Consider the following 27,813-nt stretch of genomic DNA (forward strand, 5'->3'; position numbering starts at 1 on the left):
TCTCTAAATTTCTGTTTTTTTTCTGACGATTTCAATAGTTTCTAGGACCCCAGGCTTTTTACAGCACGGGCTTACACAGCTAGTATAAGAGCCAATACATAGTTACATTTAAATAAATATCAGATTTTTTAAAAATTTTATCCTGAGTTAGACTGAACAGAGTTAAAGTCAGCACAGGCTCTAAATAAAATAAAAGTTTGAGTAGCTGACGGAGACAATCAAACGGAGGCAGACAGGCAGACAGACACAGCAGTAGGAGAAGACAAACAGAAACAGCAGACATATTACCTCCACTGGTGTGTACCAGGTACAAAGCGAACTCATCTGGGCAGTTTTCAATCTATAACACAATGAAAAGTCAATTAAAACCTGAAATAAACCATGAAAACTCTTTACAACAGGGATCTAAGCCTCACACACACTTTCTGGAAATTTGTACTGGCAGAATAAGGAGTGTTCAAAGGTTGGTGCCTGGAGTGGAGGTATGGGCAGCATAACTGATTTGTGGCCCACCAGAATTCTCCGATACTGTATTTATCTTTGTTTTCAGGGTGAAGAAATGAGGGTTAACAAGGTGTGTGTATTTTGAACAACGATTGAACAATTGTCAGGGTTATAGAATTCAAACTTACTTCAGACTCTCAATTGGGAATTTCCAAAGACTAAATGCTCCTACCTTAAACTTGTTTAACAGCAGCCGGAGGACCTGCGGAGTGCTCATGGTGCTGTTGATCCTCACATTTGTCATGGACCCGAATTTGGGGGTGAAGACAGAAGTCTGCAAAGGAAATAAATGTCACAGTAGACACCAAGTCAGGAATGGAACTTTCCCCATTCTAAAAGCAGCTGGAGGATGTCAGCATTACAGATTTATTGCTAGGGATGATCCCACGATATGTTTGGACCCACACAACATTTTTAATAAGTCATAATGTAGATCTGAAACTTTTTGCCCAGCTGAAACATGCAGGTATATACTCTAAGTAGCTGCTGTAAAAATAACAATCTGGCCAATGATGCAGAGAGCGCCACCATTAATGCCACACTTTGGACTGTTACAAGGCAGAACAATGTAAATTGATAGGATCACAACTGCATGACTTCTGATACTAAAGATGAAACTCTGAATGGACAGGATGCTGTTACGTAAAATATTCTGTTTATTTCTTTTCTGTACCTGTTTCTTCCTAGTAAGGAATTTGAATAGAAAACGGTTAAAACTGCCCTAAACACATTACAAAATAAAATTACCTGTTGTGATACTTTGCAATTTGCAGATTAGTTTATATGCTTGTCATTAATATTGTGGTGCTGTGCCAAAGTTGTGCTCACCACCACCAAACTCAATTGGATTGTTGCTGTTTAAATCTCTCTTTTAGGCAGCTCATGGTCCTTAAAAGGCCTGATTGCTGTTGCTGACTTCTTCTATGACTTTGGCACAGTTGCCGTTTTTTTATAGGCTCCTCAGCAGCTGAATCTGAAGCTGCACATTTAAAAAATAGAATGCCAGCTCATTCTGATGTTGACTCATCCTGAGGTTTAAGAAACTAGTCAGTGTCATTACAATACTATGAACCATTGATTAAGAGCTTAGTTGGAATGACAAGCAGTGGGCCACTGCATGCCAGAAATAGAAATCCTGCTCCCAGACGCTGAAAAAAAGTATTTTTTTTTAAAACAGCCAGAAAAAAAATCACTTGATAAATGTTATTTAAAAAATGCAAAAAGTGTAGTTTATCATGAAAGGTGTAAAAGCGGGGTCAAATTGAAATGCCATCAGAAATTTTCTGGGTCTAACGGAAGTGATATGAGAAAGTGTGAAAAGAGCACAAATGCTAAAATTCACATGAAAAATTAACCAAATAACCAAAGTAACCAAATCATGTCAGTTTGATGTTTTAAGACTTCAGCCAGCACCAAGTGCAGCAAGTCTGGATAAAAACACAAGTAATTGGAAAAAAAATCGGTATGGAATACTGCACTTCCATGTAAATAATAATTTAGTGATATCACAGGAAGTCACTCAACAGAGGATTTTACAACACAATACAATTAATTGCATGATGCAACAAAACAGAATGGAGTATAGCATTCTATGTTAATATTCATTACGTATAGCAAATTGAATCAAGTGAAGACATTTGGTCAAATGCAGTAAAGAAGCTGTATTGGCAGGCAGAGTGGTACTGGGGTTTTAATGCCTTTGCTCATGTCGACCTTTACAGATCTAGGTGTGTGTCTGTGTGCTTGTTCACTTCTTTCCCTTCATTATCAAGCACTTATGAATTGTGTGTATGAACAATAAAAAATGAATCATCTCAAAAAATATTTATGCAAATATTTTGCAAATCACTAAGCGTGGTCCCATGAAAAAATGGAGCAGTTAACTTAACCAATTTCTACAGCAGTTATCAGTGGGCATACTGTAGGTCAAACTGTTAGGGATAAGTACTGGACCAAAAACAACAGACATCACGCAGCTTGTTTGAATATGATAAATAATTTTTTCTGAAGTTGTTGTAGTACAAATGTCTCTGCGATGAGAATCGTTTGTCCTAAAGGAGTGGGCAGGAGGAGGAGTATAGGAAGCTAATCAAGGACTTTATTAAATGGTGCAACTCAAACCACTTACACCTCAACACCAGCAAGACCAAGGAACTGGTGGTGGACTTTAGGAGGCCCAGACCCCTCCTGGACCCCGTGATCATCAGAGGTGACTGTGTGCAGAGGGTGCAGACCTATAAATACCTGGGAGTGCAGCTGGATTATAAATTGGACTGGACTGCCAATACTGATGCTCTGTGTAAGAAAGGTCAGAGACGACTATACTTCCTTAGAAGGTTGGCGTCCTTCAACATCTGCAATAAGATGCTGCAGATGTTCTACCAGACAGTTGTGGCGAGTGCCCTCTTCTACACGGTGGTGTGCTGGGGTGGCAGCATAAAGAAGAAGGACGCCTCACGCCTGGACAAACTGGTGAGGAAGGCAGGCACTATTGTAGGCACAGAGCTGGACAGTTTGACATCTGTGGCAAGGCGACGGGTGTTGAGCAGACTCCTGTCAGTCATGGAGAATCCACTGCATCCACTGAACAGGATCATCTCCAGACAGAGGAGCAGCTTCAGCGAAAGACTGCTGTCACTGTCCTGCTCCACTGACAGACTGAGGAGATCGTTCCTCTGCCACACTATGTGACTCTTTATTTCCACCCCAGGGGGGTAAACGTTAACATTATACAAAGTTATTGTCTGTTATACCTGCATGTTTATCACTCTTTAATTTAATATTGTTGTTTATCAGTATGCTGCTGCTGGATTATGTGAATTTCCCCTTGGGATTAATAAAATATCTATCTATCTATCTATCTATCTATCTATCTATCTATCTATCTATCTATCTATCTATCTATCTTATAAAGTGCCTTTCCTATCTATCTATCTATCTATCTATCTAAAGTTTTCCACAGTTCCTGGAATGTAGTCTTCCAGGTCCTCTACACGAAAACAAATGAAAAATTATTTAATGAAAAATTGTGAGAAGTCAAGTAAAATGACACCTTTTATTGGCTAACTAAAAAAGATTACAATATGCAAGATTTCGAGGCAACTCAGGCAAGATGTAATCTGCAGAAGGGGCCTGAGTTATTGTGATCTTTTGTACTTAGCCAATAAAAGGTGTCATTTTACTTCACTTCACACTACATTAATAATGGCTAACACGGTACAATAACCCCAGTACTACTAACGAAAATTGAAATTTTAAAGAGTAAAAATCAATTTAGATTTTCCGTAGAAAGATGCACACGGACGCACACCCCGACACTAATTAATCTGAACAAAGTTAACTCGATAGCAGATTTTTTTTACCTCATTAAAAAAACTTTCACTGCATGAAAGTAAAAAAAATATTGAAATCGTAAAATTCACGTTAAGCTTACTGCTTTTTTGTGCGCACTCAGCCTCATGCAGTTCAAGCAAAACTAACACTTACTTTTCATGGCAAAGAATTAAGGAGCAAAAGCAGCACGGTGATGCAGCAAAGTTTAAATTGCTCCCTATACACTTCTTCACATGCAAAGGGCGCAACGAGCAGTGAAGGACTACGAGATGACGCAGGGACGTTATTGGGCAGGTCGTCTGAAGCTCTGGGAGACTTTGTTGTATGTCCTTAGACAGATAAGTGACTTTTGTGTTAACAAAGCAACTTAAAGGCCAGATTGATGTACATATTCTTGAGGACAAAATGTAGTAATGCTGTTATGTCAACTATATGAACAAAATTAACGATACAACTACCCAGTGATGTGAGCAGGCAAAATAACGTGTAGACAGGTGACATTAAGCCTTAAGACAGTGCAAGCAGTGTTGGTCAAAGCCCATATGGAGCCCTAGGCATGGTTGGGGGGTGTCCTCAGTGTCTGGAGCACATGCCCCTTAACTTTCATAAACAGTGCCCCGTGGGTGACTAATGGATTAACTGCCCTTAATGCAAGTGTGTTGTATTATTTACCACAAACAATGCTAATGACTGAATATAACAGGCTGTTAGGTACGCACTCCGTGGTTTTGAAAAAAAGGACCGAACAAAGAGCCAGATGATCATCATGAAGACCTCTCAGAGACTGGTCCTGGACTACATGAGTTCTCTTGTGGTAGACCACTGGTGTGGAGGATACAACTATCTGTCTGCTCCACAAGGCTTATTCTCATTTGGACAGAGCTGGCAGCACCATGAAGATTATGGTTTTTGATTTCTTCAGTGCCTTCAATACCATCCAGCCATCCCTGTTAAGGGGTAAACACAGAGGTATGCAGGTGGATGGACCTATGGTGTCCTGGATAATGGAGTATCTGTTGAGCAGAACATAGTTTGTGGGACTTAAGCACTGCGTTTCTGATATGGATGTGAGCAATGTTGGTGTGTTCACTCTGTATACCTCAGACTATATGTGCAGAAATTCTTAAATGATTCTACACAATGGGGTGTATGGATAAGGGGGATAAGACTGAGAAGACAAAACAGGTGGAGAATTGTCTTCACCTTAACATCAGCAAAACCAAGGAACTGGTTATTGACTTTCGCTGCACCAAAGAGCCTCTATGTCCAGACACTATTCAGGGAGGTCCACTAATACAAGTACCTGGGGGTCTACATTAATGACAGGTTGGACTGCTCTCATAACAAAGAGGAACAATATAAGAAAGGACAGAGCAGGCTCTTTTTTTTTCTTAGGAGACAACACTTCTTTAATGTGGGAGGTGACCTCCTTCACGTCTTCTATAACTCTGTGATGGCCAGTGTGATTTCTTATGCTGTGGTCTGCTGGGCTGGTAACATCACCTCAAGAGAGGCCCACTGAATCAACAAGCTAAATAAAAGGGGAGGCTCAGTTATAGGATGCACTCTGGACCCCCTGGAGTCGTAGCAAAGGAGAGAATTAAAACAAAATGGAATCCCATTATAGACAACTAAACGAAACACTAACACTGAGGACTTTCAGTCAACAAGCTATTCAGCAAAAGTGTGTCAAGAAACACCAACAGCAATATGTCAGCATAATGCCTCAGTGGGACTGGAATAGCCAAGTCAGAACTTTTCTTTTTTTTGAATTTTTTGCTTTATAGTCATGCTGGTGTGTATTCAGACAAAAGTGTGCATGTGTATGTATTTATTTATTTACTTATCTATTTATGTATTTATTTATTTAAAAAGCTTAAGCCAGAATTCCTCCTGGGGACAAATAAAAAATCTATCTATCTACAGTATCTACTGGGGGTCCCTTATACCAACAGCAATACACCTCCTCTTACTGTGAGTGGCACTCCCGTGTCAAAAGTTTTTATTTTTTATTCTTTTATTGTAGTCAGTCTGGTGTGTTCAGGCCATAGTGAGTGTGTGGATGTATGTATGAATGTATTTTTTTTTTTTTTTATTGAGCTTCTGTAAAATGTCAATGAAAGATCTATCTATCTATCTATCTATCTATCTATCTATCTATCTATCTATCTATCTATCTATCTATCTACCTGTTATATAGTGTCTTTTCTATCTATCTATCTATGATATAGTGCCATTCACATCTTTCTTTCTTTCTTTCTTTACATGCAGAGACAATGACAGATACATGGCAGGGAACAGAGAGCGCACAATATCTGGTACAGAACAGATTACGGGGTACATAAAGTGCATTTTTTCGGCATACGTCTCCTGTGTGCCAAATAACAGAACCAAGTGAGATTGTGGAAGGTGTTAAAGGATATGAAAATAAAAGAATCAAATGGCTTAACTGCAAATTCCTGTGTGTCATGTCATTCACTCCCGTATTGTGAAGTTTTGTTAATGTTTCATTAACCTAATTCTAGTGTACACCCTTTGATTACACTAAAGATTGTGTCACATTATGCGACTGTTTGTCGTGGACTATGTCAGATTTCTGAATGCATCCGCTGATCTCACTGCTTCACCCTGTCAAATTACGTGACTGCAAATCACAGGCCATGTCACATTTACCGACTGAGCAGCGATCTTCCAGCACAGTTGTGCTCACCAATAGTGTACTGCCGGACTGAGCCTGCTGTTTATGAACTGTTAACAGTTGTTTCAGGATCTTCAGCAATCGCTGCCCTTTATTTATTTTTTCCATTATGTTATGCAAGATACCAGACATCAAACAGACGAGTTTCTCTTCTGTTTGCGAAGTCCACAGCCCCCATGTTGTCTGACTGAGCCGGCGCTGTACCAGTGCTTTGTAAAGGGTTAATAGCCATGGTGCGCTCAGCCTCCACATCATCATCACTTGATTCTATGCATTGCACTGCCGACTGAAGGCTCATTGATTCTCAACTCTCGCATGTAAGCAGGCCGCCCCTGCGATCAAACACATTTGATTTTGTCCTAGCCAGTCATATACTAGCTGGTCTCAGTTGTTAGATATGTCACATTAGTCAATCGGCTTCACATGAGCACAGTGCAACCGCCACCAACTGGCTAAGATTATGTCAATGGAGGCAAGAACTGAAAATTGAGTTGCCTAATGAGACACAGGCTTAAACAACATGTTTTGCATGTATGTTTTTTAATCAATGTGCTGTTTCTATAAATACGTGAGTCTAAACGCTACCTTAAGTGCATTTATTTTACAAGCCCACTTAAAATCGCATTTGGGAACACAGAGAGTTACAGCCAGTCCCTTTAGCATCAGACATTAGGCAAGAACCATCACTAATGGTCTGAGGCTAAATGTAAATGATATGACCCACATTCATCCATCCATTACCCAACCCACTATATCCTAACTACAGTGTCACGGGGGTCTGCCAGCCAACACACGGCGCAAGGCAGGAAACAAACCCTGGGTAGGGCGCCAGCCCACCGCAGGGCACACACACACGCCAACCACACACTAGGGACAATTTAGAATCACCAATGTACCTAACCTGCATGTCTTTGGACTGTGGGAGGAAACCGGAGCACCCAGAAGAAACTCATGCAGACACGGGGAGAACATGCAAACTACATGCAGGGAAGACCCGGGAAACGAACCCAAGTCTCCTTACTGCGAAGCAGCAGCGTTACTACTGCGCCACCGTGCCACCTGACCCACATTCACAAGTAATGAAATGAATTTTGCTATGTTATTTTTATTTTCATTCCTAATTGTTATTTTAATTGCATCATTGATGCCTTTACAGCACAATTACTATCCAAATTTTTCATGCTGGAGATAGCTGACACTGTGGTGCAGTGGTTGGTGTTCTGGGTTGAAATCATGCACCACACTTTGCCTTTCTGGAGGTTTGCATATTCTCCCTCATTCATTTAGGTATAACTGGTCATGTGTACCATGGACTACACTGCCCCATCCATGGTTGCCTTGTGCCAATGAGCTCCATCTCTTTATTATCCATAAATAATTCATAGCCTTTTCCTTTAATAAGTGTTCACTCAAGGATGGTTTTATAATTATATGGATGGTGATAAGAACCATAAGGAATATGAACTACTATTTGAATAGAAAGGATTAGTGAAGCATCGTAGTGCGCTGGTTAGTGCTGCTATCAACAAACCTCAGTCCTATCACTGTCTCTGTGGAGTTCTACACATTTTCTCCTCAGGTCTGTAGCAGTTTCTCTCTGCAAGTATTTCATTTTTTTCTAACATTCCAAACATAGCAGAGTCAAAAGTGTCTGTGTAACAAGTCAAAAGTGGGTGTGATAGACTGGAGATCTGCATGTATTCCAGGCTATTGCCTACTAAAACACAAGGAAAAAAGTCCCAAAGGTTATGAATAATACTAGCAATAATTTAATATATATCACTGGCACCATCTCACTTAAAAATACAGCAGTAAAACTCTGATTATATCCATGTTTTTAACAACTTCTTCTACTCACTACCACACACTCTCATTCATAAAATGGACTACATTGTTGTACAACTGGCTAATGTGAAACCTGCTTCAAACACAAAGAACAATACACCACTACCAACACAAAAGCCCTTAAGTGCAAAATGGGTCAATCTACCAACTACTGAGAAATGAAAGTTAGATTTACTGAGAACAGAAATGTGTACTGATAAAATACCATGAATGTATGGTAATTGGAAAAGATCGTCACGCTTTCCCTCACAGTACAGCTGAAACAAGAGTCTAAGTAGCAGTGCTGCTGGTGATTACATGAAGGGCAGCAAAAACATAAAAAACATCCACTTTTTCAACATCAATTGATCATTCATTACATATCGGTTTACATTGAGTGATGGTCTACTTAATAAAGTTTCCCCATATTGTATTTTTCATTTGCCTGTATAAAATTACACTAAAGCTAAACATATTGAAATGATCACTAATTACATCCTAACTTAGTAAACACGTGTTCTTTTGATTAGATCAATATATTTCTTATGTTTATGTCTCTCATTTATATTTAAAAAATCCTGTCACGCAACAAGAGTTTTTCAAGTCCCAGAAGTCGAGACTTTGGCCATGAGATGCTTTCAAGTCACACCCTCCTCTCAACCATATTCAAACACGCACACAGTAGTCTCACCTTTCATTCGTGTGAATGCTTTTGACAGACACAGTTTTCTGTCCTCTCAGCTCTTATAAATTTTAACGTTTTCCTCAGTTTAAATTCCCAATTAAAGAAGACGTATTATGTCCAAATCCTATTGAAGAATTTCATCACGAAGGGTTATCAACAGAAAAAATGAGTACACGGGCAATCCTAGCACAGAGAAACGATGAAGTCAAACGAATTAACGCCAAAAATGTCGATCGGTTACATGGCAAATTTGTTAAATGTGTATCAATAGACTATGCTGAAACAGTTGGTTGTGATCATACGGAAGATGAAAAAATCAACTTGCAATATCCCGAAGAATATCTACAACTGCTAACACCGTCCAGTCTTCCCCCGCACGAATTACTGTAGAAAGAAGGATGTATCCGAGAAAGGAAATGTAGTACATCTTCCGTGGATAACATTACACAACAAAGGAGATCTTGATATGCCATTCGTATTAAAACAATAACAGTTTCCCGTTAGAATAGCTTTTGCAAAGACAATTAACAATTCTCAGAGCCAAACATTCGGAAAAGTCATTTTATTTAACAGAGAGAAAGAAACGACATTCAATCACGGGCAGTTATCCGTTGCATTGTCACGATGAAAGTCCAAACACAGAATCAAAATTCAATGTAATATTGACAAAAATGTAATTTAACAAATTGTTTTTACTGAAGTTTAACAGTAAAAGTGTAAGTTTAAAATGTATCTGTGTGTTACTTTCAAAGCCAAACAGAACGAAATCGTATTACCAACAAATAACTCTAACGCAACATGAAACAGAATTTACTTTCAAATGATTATGTTTAACTCTTTTTTAATATGGTTAATTACTCGCTATTATGTAAAATAGTTCTATTATGCATATGTAACAATTCCCATGAAAAAAAATCACTTTAAATTGTACAACAGCATCCACGTTCGTGAGCGGCAGAACCGCAAAGAGGTTAGTACGTAGCACAGGCACGGAGGTTGGCAAACGAATCGATCAGGGTGCAAAGCCCCCTACTTTTCTTAAAGAAAGGAAATTGAGTCTATACACTGCTTAATTTGTACATTTTTTTCTGGCACTGAAGAGACAACAACATTATTCAATTAACTTAGTAATATGGTTAAGTGTTTAAAGGAAAGGTTTGATGAGCTACTGGGAACACTAAGTAACAATGGCTTTAAGGCAATGAGACGGGTACAGAGAGTGAGAGAGCACCATCCCCACAGATATTTTAACACAGTTCAGCGCACCTTGTGGTTGTAGTAATGGCCATTAATGGAGAAACGGTGCCTCCGGATCCGCCTTTGGTCGCTGGCAGAGCGCTGGGGCCCTCGGCGGAACACACCAGCATCACTCTTTGTCCGCATTAGCTGTGGTGACTCTTCATCCTCTTGACCTGGGAAGAAATGACAGAGCGAGATTGAGGTAATTCCAGAATGCCAGCCTCCCCAGCTAACTTCTGGTCTTGTGCAGTAGGATGTACCTGTGCTTTTCTGTGCAGATTCCTCGCCACTGTCTGCCTCAGTCACCGTTATTGAGATGTCAACCCTGCTGGGAAAAAGTTGAATGGTAGCGTCAAATCTTAGTTGACCTCTGTCCCAATCCCCTCATCTAAACCTACAATACTATTGGTTTCTAACCTCTGTGCCTCCAGGGTGCAGCCTGAATGCCAAGAAGTGGATGATGGGGGTGGCTTGATTCGCTCATTGTCATCTTGCATCTGCAGACGGATTGGCCGATTCAAACCCCAGTATATATTAAGCAGGCCTTCAATAATGAGCTCGTCCTCCTCCTGTGGAACAATAGCAAAGCATTAAAATGGATGATTGTGTAAGCTATGGAAACTTTAACTCTGGATATTGATGTCATCTTCAAAAGAGCTTTCTCATTGCTTAACTCTACCAGCTTTGGTGTCGCATAACTTTATAGTCACTTCAGAGGGTCAGTTGTTGCCTCAGAGAACAGCATCATATAAGTAAGTTTTGGACTCACAAAATGGCCTTTTCCTTTACCATTTACACCCATCATTTGACACACTCTTCCTTCATTCTTTCAGAGCAAAATCATATAAGTAGATTTCCCCCATAGCATGGTCTCATCACCTCTCACAGTCGACTTGCACTCACAAAGAAGCCTCGCACCTCATACAGACGAACTCAGACTCAGGCTGCGATCTTGCCACTCCATCTTTACAACAGCCTTTTCTTATACTGGCACCCTCAACCTCATACAGCAGCTTCACACAACCAGAAATGCCTTCATAAACAGAATCATCCAGACAGCTTCATTCTCAAGGATCAGTCTCACCACTTCTAATGACCATGCCTTGTTATTTCATACTGCCAGCTTTGCTCTTATTACATCATACAGTTAGCCATGCTTTCATAGACTAGTCTCACCACCTCATACAGCCATCCTTGTCCTTACTGAGCTCTCAAACTGCTAGTCTTGCACTTACAATTTGGCTTTTAATCACCTCATACAGTTCCACTCACCCATTACGAGTGGTAATCTTGCCATTCCACTTCAAGAATAGAATCACCCATCTTGCCTTACCGTCACAGAACAGCCTCAATTTCTTACAGAGCCAGACTCGGAGAGCAGTTTCATACTATCCCGTCTTTTCGTAAAACCAGTCTTGCATTCAGAGGGAAGGTTTCGTCATTGGCCCTCAGAGAGCTGCTCTCATTGACTTTATAGTGCCAGCGTTCCCATCATATCTTAGAGTCAGATTTAATTTACTCACCACAAATCCTTTTAACTCCTCTCATTGCTACCGCATCACTACACCGTAATAACAACAGTGTGTTAATGCCTCACAAAGCCAGCTTTACTCTATTTTGATTTTTTTCAAAGACAGTCCTTTGCTGCTGTATTGTTGGCCTTTTTTCACTTATTTTCAAAGAACCAGTCTTGCTCTCATATGCCCAGTCCGATCTTCACTGAATCAGCTTCCCTTTCATATTAACAGTTCTGCCACCTTATTTTCATAGACTCATTACTCTCATGTATGAAAGTTGAGAAGCCTTGAACTGGGCACCCCACTCTACTGGATGGAACGGTTCTTCATGAGGAATGGTTCTGCCAGTGCCTTGCTATATGGCTATTTACATACCTCCCGATGCCTCAGCTGCAGGTTCTGTCCCTCATAATACAGGTTGTATGTTTTCAGATAAGTCAAAAGTTCAACCCTACAATGCAAACAAAATATCTCTGTCATAAGCAGTTAGACACCAAGCAACAGGCCTTACAAAAATGATGTCTCTAAAGGCAGTCTCTCACTGTACAGTCCAAGAACAAATGCTAAGCTGGTGCCACTCACTTGCCAATAAACTTGTTCTCCCCAATCTGAACTGAGTCCTGGTGGCTCTCCATGCTTCCTCAGCCAGAGGGAACCATCGACAATTCTGTAAGGATAAAATTTGCACAGAGATTACAAAGCTCCTGATAAGCTATCCAACGGATCGAAACATGTAAATCGTATCTTTCGTAAATGTAACATTAGCTTCCACTGTTATGCTGATGACACCCAGCTCTATCTCACTAGCAAACCTCCTTTTTCCTTGCCACCCCCCTCACTTACTGATTGCATAGCAGAAATCAAATTCTGGTTTTCTTCAAATTTTCTTAAATTAAAATGTGACAAACATGAGGTTCTTCTCATTGTTACAAAATCAACATTATCCAAAACTGATAATTTTTCATTTGTTATTGATAATTCCTCTATCTCCCTTTCCCCACAGGTTAAGACTCTGGGTGTCATCCTTGACAGTACTTTATCCTTTCAATCCCACATCAATAACATCTCCTGGTCTGCATATTTCCACTTGTGTAACATTAATCATATTCTCCCCTCCCTCACTCCCCATACCACTGATATCCTTCTTCATAGCCATGTCGTTTGGATTATTTTTAATTCCTTTTTCTTTGGTCTTCCTCGCAAATCTCTTTATAATCTTTAACTGGTCCAGAATTCAGCTACCCGAATCATTACTAGAACCTCCTCTACTTACCATATCACTCCCATCTTGCAGCAGCTTCACTGGCTTTCAGTTAAGTTCCACACTGACTTCAAAATTCTCCTACTAACATTTAAGGCTATCCACAACCTTGCCCCTCCATATCTGTCTGACCTCCTCCATGTTGCCATTCCCTCCTGTACCCTTAGATCCTCTTCCTCCATCCACTTGACTGTCCACTTCGTCCGTCTTACCACTATGAGGAGCACAGCATTCAGTTGCTCTGCTCCCAAGCTCTGGAACTCACTACTATCTGAGCTTAGAAATATTGAATCATTCTCATTTTTCAAATCTAAATTTAAAACTCATTTGTTTAAGACTGCTTTTTCTCTTTGATTACAATTGCTCTGCCTGATTTAAATTTTTGTATTTTAGTTTTGTTTATATTGTGAATTTTATCTATTGTTCGGTGTCCTTAAGTGTTTAGAAAGGCACCTATGAATAAATAAAATGTATTATTAACTAGGGGGCTCTACCCCCTGCTCACTTCGCTCGCCCACCCCCGGGTTTAGTTAACTTGATATACAATTTAAAGAGATTATTATTTTCATGGGTATTGTTATATGTATTATTTTCACTTTTACTTTAAAACTTTAGAAAAAATAATATTTGGAATTAACTGTTCTTCAAGACCGCATTGATTTTTGATTCCGTGTTTGGACTTACGTCGTGACAACGCAACATATAACTGCCCATAAGTGAATATCGTTTCTTTCCCTGTAATAAATAAACTGACTTTTCCAAATGTTTGTCCCTGTGATTTGTTAATTGTCATAGCAAAAGCTATTCTAACAGGAAACTGTAAACATTTTAATACAAATGGCATATCAAGATCTCCTTTGGTGTCTAATGTTATTCGCAGAATACGTACTACATTACCTTTCTTGTCGCCTGTTAAAATTTACATGTTAGAATTGTTCGACCAATTTTTAATACAACTAATCTTGTCCTATTGCATAGCCCATCACTCAGACATAAATTACGCAATAACTTTACGATACATCCTTCTTTGAACAGTAATTTGGAAGATGCTTGTAGATATTCTATGGGATATTGTAAATTGATGTTTTCATCTTTCGCACCAACAATGTTAGTCTATTGATACACATTTAGTCAATTTGCTGTGTAACCGATCAACAATTTTCATATTAATTCATAATCTTTAACTGGCTCTGCATTTGTATCGCACCACATTCTTTTTGAGCCTTTCGAATTCCACTGCTTTCATAATCTCTACCCTGCTCTGCGTGTATATAGCGCCAATGTTTCTGAACGTCTTTATGAAGTTCTACTTTGTCTTTTACTCTTTGTCTTTTATTTCTGACCTCGATTGGACCTGCGAGGTTTTCAGTTCCATTTGGTCCGGGCTGATTATTACTTTCCTTATTTTCTGAATTTGCACATAGATTATTATTGTTCTTTTTTGCATTCTTTTCTCTCCAAAACTTTTGGGTCTCCTTTCGATGCGCTGCTCTTTCTTCTTCACTTCTGTGTCATCTAGAACGTATAAAATTATTGTCCTGATAAAATTTATAAGAACTGAGAGTGCAGGAAGTGTGTCTGCCAAAAGCATTCACACGACTGACAGGTTAGATGACCAGGACTTGCTTCCAAAGGTTGTAAGTATGACGTGACTTGAAAGAATCTCCGTCTCGCGGGATTTAAAAAGTTAAAAGTCTCCATCTTGCGGGACTTTATTCCAAAAAGTCTCTTCAAAAAGTCATGTCTTGTCCCAAGATTTTTTTTATTTTAATAAGAGAAAAATTTATTATTACTTGCCTGACAGAAGCATCAGATATGTAAGGAGTGGTCTGTATTATGTGCCTCTATGAGCTGGAAGCGCACATTAGGAGGCACACTGGATATCTTAATAGACCACTGCCCTCTTACTGGCAGACAGCATGATGAATGACTAAGGATCACCTCTCAGCCTGTGCTGCCTGCTTCACTTTATTACTTTTTACCTTACTTTTACCTCCTGCTGGTTTTTGATTGGTAAATCGTCCACAGAGTGGACTTATACATTTTGCTCGACTTGGGAATCTAGTGCCTAATGCACAAGCTCAAAGGCTTGACTGTACAGCTTGGATACAAGTACAAGAAAAAAGTTGCCGAGCCTTACTGCATTAAGCAGCTGCTTTAACTCAAGAAACTCTGAATTCAAATTCTTCGTTAGGAATTTGCATCTGAAGTGGCACTTGATGACCAAAGGTTTACATCTACTCTACCGAGGATTTACCAGTCAAACCTGCACCCTAAGTAGGATCTGCCCTCTCAACTTTGATGAGTGAAAAGGAGAGATCTCCTTCCGGCACTTATTTCATGTTGCGCAAAGTGTCACTGAAATAAAAAAACGAAGAAGTAATTCAATAAATGAATGAAGAAACAAGCAACAAAATATTTTGTGACATGTTTAATTATTTACATTCACATTGTTCGACCAATTTTTAATACAACTAATCTTGTCCTATTGCATAGCCCATCACTCAGACATAAATTACGCAATAACATTACGATACATCCTTTCGGTTCATCCCGCAGCGCCAGTTCTGCTTACCAAAAGTGGCCCACTAGGCACTCGGCATTCCACGCCCGGCTCCGATCGCCAGCGAGTCGGACTTCTTACCCATTTAAAGTTTGAGAATAGGTTGAGATCGTTTCGGCCCCAAGGCCTCTTATCATTTGCTTTACCAGATAAAACTGCGTGCCAACGAGTGCCAGCTATCCTGAGGGAAACTTCGGAGGGAACCAGCTACTATTTTGCTTGGCTTTTCTTTACATTCACATTTAATTTTATATACGTATTGTCACATTTTACAGTAGGGCAGCACGGTGGCGCAGTGGTGACGCTGCTGACTCGCAGTAAGGAGACCCGGGTTCGCTTCCCGGTTTGCATGTCCTCCCCGTGTCTGCGTGGGTTTCCTCCCACAGTCCAAAGCCATGCAGGTTAGGTGCATTGGCGATCCTAAATTGTCCCTAATACGCACTTGGTGTGTGTGTGTGTGCCCTGCGGTGGGCTGGCGCCCTGCCCGGGTATTTGTTCCTGCCTTGCGCCCTGTGCTGGCTGGGACTGGCTACAGCAGACCCCTGTGACTCTGTATTAGGATATAGTGGATTGGACAATGACTGACTGACTTACATTTTACAGCACTTGTATTTATTTGTGTTTAATTTAACTTTGTTCAAAATATTCCTCTGTAATCCTGCACCTAATGTGTGCTGATGTGCTGACAATGGACTCAGTCAGAAGTGGTGACGAGTTTTGCTAGTGGTGTCAGTCAACTCCGTTTTGATACTCAAGGACTTTACTGGCACATTCCTGAGAAAGGCAATATTGTGGAAACATCCCTTCATGGAGGTGGTGCAGCAGTTAGCACTTCAGTCTTGCAGTTGCAACACACAAGAGTGCATTACCCGAGCCAGTCACTGTTAGTTGGAGTTTGGGGCGTTATCCCCATGTCAATGTGGTCAGGGCCAGTGCCACCATTAAGGCCATTCACCTAGGGCGCAGCTCATAAGGGTGGGGGGACCCATCCGCACATCTTAGCTACCAAACAGTCATTTGGCACACTAATAACCTTGGCTTAGTGTACAAAATGACCCAGCGATGGCACGGACTGTGGTTTACTTCCACATATCAAAGATTTGCAGGTCAACTGGAGGTTCTACAGTCGCCTGGTATCATATGATGGTATGATAATGCATGTGCATTAGTGTGTCCTGTGATGGACTGGTATCCCATATAGTGCTGGTTCCTGCTCTATGCAGAGTGCCACTAGTAGGGTAGACTTGAGATCACTGTGACTCTCAAAAGGTGGGTTCAAAACACAGATCAGTCTGTGCCACTAGGCTCTCCCTCAATGAGGACCCTGAGCCGGGATGCCACAGAGTGAGGTGATCCTCACTGATCCGCACTTCAGTATCTTTAGAACCGCGTAGTCCTCAAACTACAAACCCCCTCTGCCCAGAAGAAGTCTTGTGAGGCACACATGACCATCAAAAAGCAGCTACAGTACATGCAACTCCTTTGCAGTACGAGGCCTCAAAAGAGGGTGCTGGCGGCTGAGACTTTCTTTTCCTGTATTGGCACAGTCATTGTGAGTATCTCTCCACTGCCCCAAACGGAGGAGCCACGACACATGATACCATCTCATTTGGGCTGACTCTGCGCTCTAACAGAGCGGCACATCAGCAATGCCGATATGAATGCCAGCATTTATATTAATGAACTGTTAGGTAGAATGGCTTAGCAGTCGAACTGCTGGACCTTCGCCTGCTAGGTTTTCTGTTCAGGTCCTCAACTCTACCCAGTTTCAGTCCTGATCACTTAATATTCCTTCATGGAAATTATTGCACTATAGGATGAGTATTCCATGTCGAAAGGTGCTATATAACATCCATCCATCCATTATCCAACCCACTATACCCTAACTACAGGGTCACAGGGGTCTGCTGGAGCCAATCCCAGCCAGCACAGGGCGCAAGGCAGGAACAAATCCCCGGGCAGGGTGCCAGCCCACCTCAGGGCTGCTACATAACATTAGCTTGTTTAATTCATTTAGCTTTAGCAGCGGGATATACCAATTATATGTATCACGGTCAGTTCAGTGACTTTCTCAAAGGCATAAAGTGAGTTAGTGATGGTAATCGAAGCAGCCACTAGGCCACACTACCTGATACTGCCTTGTCTGCACAATGAATATAATTCCTGAAAACACAATACCACAAGCTACAGCTGTCCATTCGCTTCCACGACCATTACTTCTCCTCAGGATCAGTGTCTGGGTAAACCTGCTCTAGCAGACCAACATAAACACCTACCCGCTTGACCAGTACTCAGAGCTAATAAATCCAACATACTTGGCAGTAGCAATGCAAGATGTTACTGATGCTAAGCAAGAGACCCTCAAGTTTTGTTTACCGTGCCAAGAGAAATCCGGAGGTCCTATTCCTCTTAATGGTGCTCCGTGTCCAGCGGCTGGCTGCCTACCTCTGGCCAAACGACAGAAATCAGGAAACAGATATGAGGTCCATGAGGTTGGTAAGAGAACTCTGGGAAGCCATGGGTGCAGCTGCAGCTGCAGATGAACCGTGTTTCACTTCCGCCTTATGCTCAATGGCGGAGACACAGGAAGTTTGTGCTTCTGCTTTTAAGAAAGCATGAGGTCCCGGGGTCCACTATACCAGCAAGTCCCAGGGGAGGATGGAAGAGGAAATCGGTGTAAACGACAATAAATCTGGCAACATTATGCAAAAAAGCACAACATCAATTGACATTGGGCAGAATTACAGGTATCGGGTGGTGGGGGTTCATCACTCACTTCCTGTGCCATGAAAACATAAGTAGAAGAGACGAGTTCAGATCTCATTAGAGGAGGAAATGGGAGTTTTTTTTGCTCAATGCTCTGCCGAGCTGCTCAGTGACAAGTGAACGCACAGCGGAAGTGTGGCGGGGCAGAGGAAGTCAAGAGGACCCCGGAGGTTTTGATGGTGTAGGAGGATCAGTTCTCATATCTACAGTCTCCCAGAAAAAATGTCAAAAATGAGTATAAAACAGTTCAGACAGAATGGAGGAGTGGACATCAAAAGCCAGGCTGAAACCACTGCATTTCAGACCAGAGCTTAATACCCACACAAATTTGGGTGCTGCTTGTAGTAAGATAAGAAGAAGCTGCTCCATCACAGAACACACGGGTGAGCCAAAACAGTTGTGGCCAAATACAGTAAGTAGGATATACAGGAGCATTTAAAAGCAAGCTGAGACGCACAACCAGGGCACCCACCGCCAGTATGCTACTCTTTCTTCCTAAATCAAGTGCCATAATGACAGTGCACACTGCTAACAACTCTGTAATAAGACTGAGATTTATGAATTTGATTTGGCATAATTAAACAAAAATTAAGACCCAGAACTGAGTGAAAACCTGCGTACCTGCCATGCAATGCCACATCACAGGGCTTAGCAGTTTCACTCTGCTCTTCTATAGTTAGCCACATGTGTGGGTGCCCAAACTGAATATATTTACTGTATATAAAAACAACAACAACAAAACGAACTTTCTCTGACAAGGTAAATAATACAAACCCAGACCAAACTCAAAACTGTTCTTAATCAAACTGTAACCGGGCACGGGAATTCAAGCTGAAAGTGACAGGAATTGGCATTCGGAGCTAAAACGAAACTACCCTGACGCAATTCACAGGGTTGTGCATCAGTCTAAGACCACTGCACAACAAACAGAGCCAATTATAAGGCAGTGCAAAAGACGTGTGGCACCCACACAGGAACAACTCAAAATACAAACGGATAGATAAAATGTAATGTGTCCCACTTTGCCCACCTCTTCAGTAGCACAAGGGCACTCTCATGATCCTCTCTATCTCGTGGACATTCCAGCCAATATGGCCTCCCATCTCTTGACTCACTAACTCTGGTGTAAATACGTTCCGAACTCCTCCTGGGTATCATTTCTGCTGTCCGGAGCAGACACTTCGGCTATAATGACACCAGGTAACAAGTCCCTCTAGCTGGGCAGCAGAATGCTGGCTGGCATCCTTCTGGCCCTTCCCAGCTTAGGACTATGTGCTGTTACATTTTAGCCAGCTCCTCTCATGGCCTCTCCCTCTCCAAGTAGAATGTTAGCCACACAGAGCCCATTGCTGGGCACTCCGCTCTTTAGTATCCTATGGAATGATGCTTGTACTGTGTCACGTTACCCTCACAATCTTAACAGCATCATAGGCCCTGGACAAAGTAGTGCGCTGGGGTCTCTGTTTTGACAGCAAAACAGACACGTTAAGAGGGCCCTGCCTCTCACACTTGTAACTTTTACTTTTTTTTTTCATTTCTGAAACTACTCTGACACAAAACCAAAAAACTATCAATGAAAGCTACAAGTTGACAGCTGTAGTGCCAGACCTCGGGAAATGCCAGGCAGGCCCTGTCATGACATACACATTTGGGCATTAGCTGCCTTTGACTATGATGCTCAAAAGCATTCAAGAGCCGATCCAAAACCTAATTAAACATCATCAGCCTCGGCCCAAAGCTACCGTAATGTCAACCACAAGACAAATCACCAGAAAACTGACTCCTAATGAGTCGACCCTTAATCAGTTCTAGAAAATGTTTTGAGAATAAAAACTGTGGCAGTGAGACCGATAAGGTACGAGTGGGGGTGACGTGATTTACGTCCAAAAAAGTTGTTGGATGCAACACCAGCGGGATTCGGAATGTCATCTCTGAATGTCTCGTCTCTTGTAGGAGTTCTGGGGGATTGCAGACCGAGCGGGTGAAGCCCAGCGCGGAGAGGCAGCGGACTCAGTGACCTCAGCACGCTGATCGGCGTGAACGACTCTCCAGCACAGAATTGCGGGGCTCCTGCGAGCAAAATAAAAAGCGAAGCTCGGCTACTAGCTCGTCACAAGATATGACTCACTTGGCTTTCAAAAACTTATTGGCGTGGCAACTGCAGAGACAGATGACATTAATTGTCTACTGAAATGGAAACAACGTTCAGCCCAAGCCCCGAATGCAGCAAATTATCAGACAACACAGAAGTAAATAAATAGGTTAGCGGGTCTTTTTACTGCCAAGAATCGGAGAAGAAATATAAGCAGTTCCTTTTCCGCACTCGTGAGCAGTAGAGCATTACACATGAACTCGCCCGCTACTTTGTCCTGGGACGTAATATTAAGGTCCTTTACTGTACAATTAAATATGTGCAACTGCAAAGGATTCACTGTGTCCCGTTTGCGCAGAATTTAGCGGAATGTCACCTCTCCTCTTCATACTGTTCAGTGGGTCCACTATGCCGATAAACGGAATCCTTCAGTACCACATCAATTAGGAATCGGGCGCTGACATAAACCACGTTCGCTTGTCTGAACGAATATAACTATGTCACATTCGCGGTACGAAAATATCACCCCGAGGAAACTCACCTTTTACTTTCTGGGCTCCAGCAGCATCGTGGCCCCGAAGATTCCAATTCTATCAATCGGTTCTCACGGTACCAAGTGAAAACTCGACTGGGGCCAATCAGAGAGGCAGCAGCAGGGTTTGATGTGCGCGCTTAACCAATGGTATCGCGGGCATAATCTAAGCACCGCCCAGACAAAAGCAGCATCAGTAACCGCCCCGCTGCATTCATTTCAGTCAGGGAGCGCCGTGAAAAGCTGCTTCTTTACATTAAGGTAAACCTAAAACATTACAAAATTCCTGAAACGATAAGCTGGCTCCGTGCATAACCGTACTGTCGTATTACTATTTCGTTCAGAGGTCACATATTGCATCACAGAAAGATAGTTAAAAACCAAAATTGGCCAGGCTGGGCACAGATGGTGCGTCATTTCAATTTAGCGGCAAATCCCACGAGGCAGTGCTACAGGGCAATTCTGCGATTATTACTGGGTACCTTCACCACGGGGGATGTATTATGTGCCATCTTTTAAAATATAAATCATTTACAAGACATCACGTGTGCACTGTCTGGGTTCTAGCTGCACCAGGTTCTTCAAACTATAGCTGATGCACAGTGAGCCCCATGGGATCCGAGTCAAGCCAAGTGTGCAAATGATAGAGTGAGCGGTGTCCCCAGGCTCTAATTTAGGCAGTACAGCTGCCTGCCATTCTTTATTGCAATTGTCACTGTTGGCATATCCCTCATCCAGACCCCCTTAACCACCTACTCCCTCCTCCAATCCCCCTACCTGAATATTTCATAGTATGTCAGTTTGTTTATCACGGACTGAAAGAAAGACATACATTCATTTCAAACTGAATTGTTTAAGTTTTATTAAATAGACAGCTTTTAGGAATATGGAATAAAACAGATCATTTTCAATACTATTATGCACAATGTCTGGTCCAAGTTAATAGCACATATTTAATATATTTCCATTTGCATTTTGTTTAAATGTGATAAACAAGGCATGGTTAGAAAAATACATTATGAAAAACTCTGACAAAAGAACAACAGCTCATCATTTTCATTGAACAATATAGAACTACTTTATTTCTAAAACACAAGCTTGTTTAATTTTCTGTAATACAAGGAGAAAAGGTGCATTTTATAGCAGGACATACTACTGTCATCACAAAACTTAAGCTTTCAGTTTATAACAAAAGAAAAAAAAAAAGGTCAAATAGAATGGCGTCAATACTGCATTTTTGTGTTAAAACCCCTGGAATCATTTAAGAAGTCTTGAGGAGGAAAGTAGAATGGGGAGGCTAAAAAAAAAAAAATGCAAAATAGGGCAAGTAGTGTCCTTTGATGATAGTAAAATGATATGACATACTAGCAGCATTCCAATTATACAGGAATAATATTCCTCATGCCATGATTTGCACCTTTTCAATTTTATTGACAACCAAACACCCTCAAGAATGAGAAAGAGTCTGAATGCTTAGTACAACAGCTGAAAAGCATCCACTTGATGGTTTGAAACAGCTGATTTATCCGGCTGAACACACGTCACAAAATGTAGCTGTTGTTTGGCTCACTGATCGAGGTGTATAAGAATAAAAGCGAGACGTTCAGGCATTTAACGCAAGGTCTTGCATGCAAACTGCTTGCTGTTTAGGTTGGGGCTGCCAGCGTTCCAGGTGACCAAGAGCCTTGGGTTCTCATTACTAGGTGTCGAAGCCCACAAAAGAGCCTATTATTTATTTATTATGCTTTCTATTCAAAGACAGTCTGAAAAACAACAGCCCATTGCTATTTGCAAAGCTAGACAGCTGTGCTGGCTCTACGTGACGAGAATAGATTCTGCCTCTAAGGAGGCAAAAGGTCACCCAGTTGTGGCAAACTGGCTGGCAGATTTTCTTATAGTAGACATTTACAAAGAATGCCTAGTATAAGACAAGTAGTAAGTTTAAAAAAAAAAAAAAAAAGAGTAACTCAGTAAGTTGTTCTTGGTGATCTTGCTATGTGCGTCACATTGTTAATTGACAGCTCATAGAAAAAAAATCAGTTTAAGAGTCAAAAGCCAACTTTATTAGTTAAAAATAACTGAAAAGATTTGTAATCCTACAGAGTTACCCAAAGCCGATGCATTTATAGCAGTAGTAGGTCTCTAACTGGGAAGGAATATGTCTGGCATCCTTATCTTACAGCACTTTCCACAAACACACCCCAGTAAGGCTTTAGTAAGATCTTGAGGTTCACGCCACCTACCTGTATGGAAAACTTATTTGGCTACTTCTAAAGCGTCCTGGAAAAACCAAACCCAGTATATTGAAATATTTCAAACTGGACACATTGTTTTGTGGCTGAATTCACTCTCTTGCACTAAGCATTCCAGGAATTAGGAACTTTCCTTGTAGAAGGTTTCATACTATACGGTCTACGTACAGTTTGCATGATTTCAGTATATACCCACATTTGCCAGTCTTGCTATCTGTGGTGGACCCTTCCAGGTATTGCTGCTATCAGAAACAACTGTTGAAATGTATAATTTGATGTTTCATCTTTAGATGCAAGTCATTACCTCATTCCCGTATACTGCCAAGGTAGTAAGATGCCCAGGTTTTGATTAAAAAAAAAAAAAAACAACCAACGTAAACATACCAAACAATAAGGAAACCATCGCTCCTTTCAGATATGCATACAGTATGCTACTTTTCACAAAGGAAGGAGCCAGTGACCTTTCTGTCTTTAGCACCAACTCAGTGAATTTTGTAAACTAAAGGAGTCCACATAATCAATTTCTGCATTCATTTTAGTTTCTTTTTTTTTTAAATTGATTTATCCGGTCAAACCCCAAGTTTCACAAACAGAATAGGACAGTCCAAGGACTGAAATGAAATCTTTTCTTTTTTTTCTCCTCCTTTTCCTCCTCCTCTACCCAAAAGAAAAGCTTCTGAGAAAAGACGCACATTACTGTGCTCGGCATTACCATAGCAACAGTCTCATGCTGTCGGAGAACCCGCTTCCTAGCAAGACAGCGAGCACAATTGCCTCGGGAGCCTCCAGTGTGGACTCCTCCCCCTTCTCATTGCCCTCCCCAATGGGAAGGCAGTCAAAGAGAGCAGCTAACGAATTCAGTTCTGGAGTTTCTTACGGGGATAATCACGCCGCCCGCTGTCCGGCTGTGCTCCCTAGCAAGAGAGTCACAGGAGTCGGCAAGCAGCTAACTGCCACCCAGTTAACAGAGATTTAATTTAAGCCAATATGGTTAATCTCCCTCTCCAAAACACATCATTTACATGGATTGTCAGAGAAACCAACAATGCTTCTCTGTTCTTCATACATTATATCTTTTAAAAAAAATTTTGATAGTAGAAAAAAAAAAACAAATTCAATACAGCAAGGGGTGACTGAATATTATACATTACATCTGTATAAAGAGATAAATAGCAAGTATATACATACCTCCACCCCTCTAATAGTTATATTTAGCACAGCCTAGTTGTTACCAGAGAATTAACAGCATTAAATACAGTAAAACAAATAAATAGCTTTAACATTTTAAGCCTGGAGACACTATGGGCAGACATGGTCCCAACTATTCTTCAGCTAAATCTACAAGAATAAATACAAAGTACAGAACATCTGAATCCTCACCAGAAAGCACTGCTCTGCAGGATTAATATAAGGCAGTGTTTCCATACTGTCACAATTGCAAAGTGAGGGGGTAAAAATACAAGTTGAACCCTGGGTATGCATATCTAAATGCACTATACGTTTGGCCTGGCAGCAGGGCTCTGTGTGCACGCAAGCTCTTAGCCAGCACAAGAACAACTGAAGCCCATGAAGACCACAATGTCACGGAGCCAGACATTAGCTAGCTGCAAGCTTTGATGTAAAGCTGTTTTATCATCAAGATCCAAACCTTGCATTTTAAGAAACTTTTATCAAAGAAAGTTGTAGATCAGAATGGTCCAGGATTATTTTTTTTTTTTCTTTTCTTTCGAAAACAATTATTGCTGCAATGTCGAATTTTCACATTTGACATCAAAGGTTACTTGTATATATGTCTGTATCTTTCTCTTGTTATATTACTTAACACTTAATACATCACAGCCAGAGTTAAAGCTAGGTTGCATATAAAGAGAATAAAACTGAAAAATGCACGTGTGTGTAATGACCCAATGACCTGTCAGCAAGATGGAGAAACCTGTTTGATAAAGGCCGGAGGATAGACAGCAATCAACACATTACTGAACAGCCACTTGAAATGTACTGATGTGCGTTTGTTTATGTGTAGATGTGCAAAAACGAACGAGGAAAAGGCAACTCAGTGACAAACTGTTAAAAACATACTGAGAAACACCAACATAACCTACCTACGCAAGACAAATTTTGCAAACTGACCTCATACCCATCTGTGCAGATACATACATGCAGAGCATTCGGAGAAGCAGTTTTTTTACATGAAAGTGTGTATGTTTGTTATTCATTCAAAATTTCCCTTGACTTTAAGTAGGTGTACAGATTAATGCTTAAAACATACACATCTATAATGGGGATATAGTTATGTGGATAGGTTAGGTATACCAGAAGTCAAAATGTCATGGTATGTTTTAGACTTTTCAGTTGTGTGGATTACATGTCAGTGACAAAATGGAATAAGTAGATTCTTATAATGGATGCATAGAGAGTTTAGATTTACATTTGTATGTCTGGACAAGTGTAAAAGTAGGAGAAGTTGCAGCAGATGTTGTAACCTTATAAACACGACAATGACAAATGTCCTCAAAAACAGACCCTTTCACTGCGCGTACAGACGTGCACGGCCACCGTTTTCAGCTTCTCGAAAATTCTATTCAATTTTATAGACACACTGACTTTGGTACTCGAAAGAAGCCTCTGCATTTTCCTAGCCTGAAAATCATACAACTTTTATTCATGTCCCCTATTTGAAGGTACTGCTTGTAACAAATGCCAAAAATGACTTCATTTTATCACTAATATGGAATTATCTGTGTTAATAAATTACTAAAAAAGGTCCAACAATATGCAATTATCAGGTACTAATAATTTGTCTAAGTCTATCAGTAAACCATGTCTATATTGAAAAATATGGAGGTGTAGATGTGTGAGAGTTTATAGATGGCTAATGTATCTGACAATATATATGCTTCATTAGGTCAAAAAAAAAAATGAAATGGCCCATGTCTTACAACAGTTTCTCTATCTGTCTGTGGAGCAAATGCCTCCAAAAAGGTGGCCTTGTAAGCAATTCCGGAAATGGGTGGCTGATTTTCAGTCTAACCAAGAATAAATATAGATGCATGTGCAAAAGTCATATTTAAACAAAAAAAAAAAACAAACTTAACAATAAAAAATAAACCTCTGAATTGACAGTTAACAAAGCTGTTAAAACAGAGAATGTTTTAGCAGTGAGGTCCCAAGAACTGAGAAATTTTGCCAACTTGCATTCTCTTGTGCAGTGTTTCACATTAGCCTTTAAAAATAAAGGCAAACATGCTTGTTGAAATTTTTTTTCTGCATTTTGTACCCAGTAGAGTTAAAGGGCACAAAATGCCTCCAGTAAGGTGCACACTTTCTTTCCATTAAATTAATGCATAAATCAAGGTCAAGGTGACAATGGACCAAATACAAAAGGTCTTCAGATTGTACAAAAAACTGACAAAATGAAACAGTGACAGATAAGCATTGTCACCCTTGTAACCATTTGTAACAGTTTTAAAAGCATCACACTTCCTCAGGTTTCCTCATAAAATAGAGGCAAAATAATGCCCAGGGCTCAGCAAGTAATGTCCATCTAAGAAATTGTAATAGATCCAGGGCATTAGGCTTCCACTGGTCAGCCCATTTGATTCTGTCGGCTAGGCAGCAAGCCCCTGTACTTAGGTAAACATTTTATCATTATTATTATTTTATAACATTATGCAAGATTAATCTCTACTGTGTAACACAGTGTCCTCAGCTACAAAGCCATGCTTGCTGCACAGCCACATTTGATTAAACTATGGCACTGATAGTCAGAATTACAATTAGCATTCTGTTTTAGAGTAGATAAATAAAAAGTAAAATGCTGACTTCATGGAAATGAAAATGTTGCCAGGCTCCTGTGCAAGTATCACAACAAGTCAAATATCCAACAAGTGTTTTATCAAAAATCAACCCTTGGTAATTAGATTGTCTCAACTCTTACCATTAGGTTATTTCTATTTTTTTCTCTCTTTGGCAGCAAATATTCTCACTAAACAAAAACAAAAGTGACCTTCTGCTTACTAATATAAAAGGAAGATGCTTTTAAAACCGTTTACAATACCCACCTAACATATCTGTCAGACTATTCCCCCTTTGGCTATACCCCTGATTTTCCAATGGTACTCTCCGAACTCCTTCTTTGAGGATGACCCCTTTTTCTACAAGGCTTCCAGTTGTACCCTGAGAATGTGGGACTGATGGGTAAATACTGGAATATCTTGTGTTTCTGAAGAAAGGTCATTCCAAAGGGTAGGTCATAGGACTCCATTCCTTGGACATCAGAACTCCCTTTTCCAACACCCCGCTTCCACTTCCGAATTCCACGCTCCTCTAGTGTGCCTACAAAAGGACAAAAAGAATAAACACACACACAAACACACAGTTAATCTCCCAGTCTTTGTGACAGGTAATGCTCTCTTATTAATGGTAGAATTAAATCAAGTGTGTTTTATAGGGAGAAAAGGGCCTGTACTGATTGGCTAGACAGAGGGACTGAGCTGGAAAAGATGTGCAGCAGGTCAGGGTAATAAAGGATAAAGATGGAAACATAC

The 27,813-nt window shown here is 40.7% G+C and overlaps 2 protein-coding genes across 5 annotated transcripts in view; both read right to left on the minus strand.

Moving 5' to 3' along the window:
- rassf2a (Ras association domain family member 2a) overlaps positions 1–21,120 on the minus strand; it is a 45,654-nt gene extending 24,534 nt beyond the window's left edge. Inside the window, exons 1-8 of one of the 3 annotated variants that reach the window (XM_039768360.1) lie at positions 21,024–21,120; positions 12,383–12,467; positions 12,176–12,251; positions 10,701–10,852; positions 10,544–10,608; positions 10,311–10,456; positions 677–778; positions 289–340 (exon numbers count right to left, since the gene is read on the minus strand). In XM_039768360.1, coding sequence (XP_039624294.1) covers positions 289–340; positions 677–778; positions 10,311–10,456; positions 10,544–10,608; positions 10,701–10,852; positions 12,176–12,251; positions 12,383–12,435 — 646 coding nt within the window. In that variant the 5' untranslated portion in view covers positions 12,436–12,467; positions 21,024–21,120. Of the gene's footprint in view, positions 1–288; positions 341–676; positions 779–10,310; positions 10,457–10,543; positions 10,612–10,700; positions 10,853–12,175; positions 12,252–12,382; positions 12,468–18,000; positions 18,681–21,023 lie in introns of those variants that run through there. The other 2 variants (XM_039768358.1, XM_039768359.1) reach the window with 2 other exon arrangements.
- Positions 21,121–21,847: 727 nt separating this feature from the next.
- Positions 21,848–27,813, minus strand: part of slc23a2 (solute carrier family 23 member 2) — a 138,587-nt gene continuing 132,621 nt past the window's right edge. For both annotated transcript variants that reach the window (XM_039768362.1, XM_039768363.1), the window contains exon 16: positions 21,848–27,601. In XM_039768362.1, the coding sequence (XP_039624296.1) occupies positions 27,360–27,601 (242 nt within the window). In that variant the 3' untranslated portion in view covers positions 21,848–27,359. The remainder of the gene's footprint in view (positions 27,602–27,813) is intronic.

The sequence above is a fragment of the Polypterus senegalus genome, chromosome 11 (genome assembly GCF_016835505.1).
Source record: "Polypterus senegalus isolate Bchr_013 chromosome 11, ASM1683550v1, whole genome shotgun sequence".
Taxonomy (NCBI): domain Eukaryota; kingdom Metazoa; phylum Chordata; class Cladistia; order Polypteriformes; family Polypteridae; genus Polypterus; species Polypterus senegalus.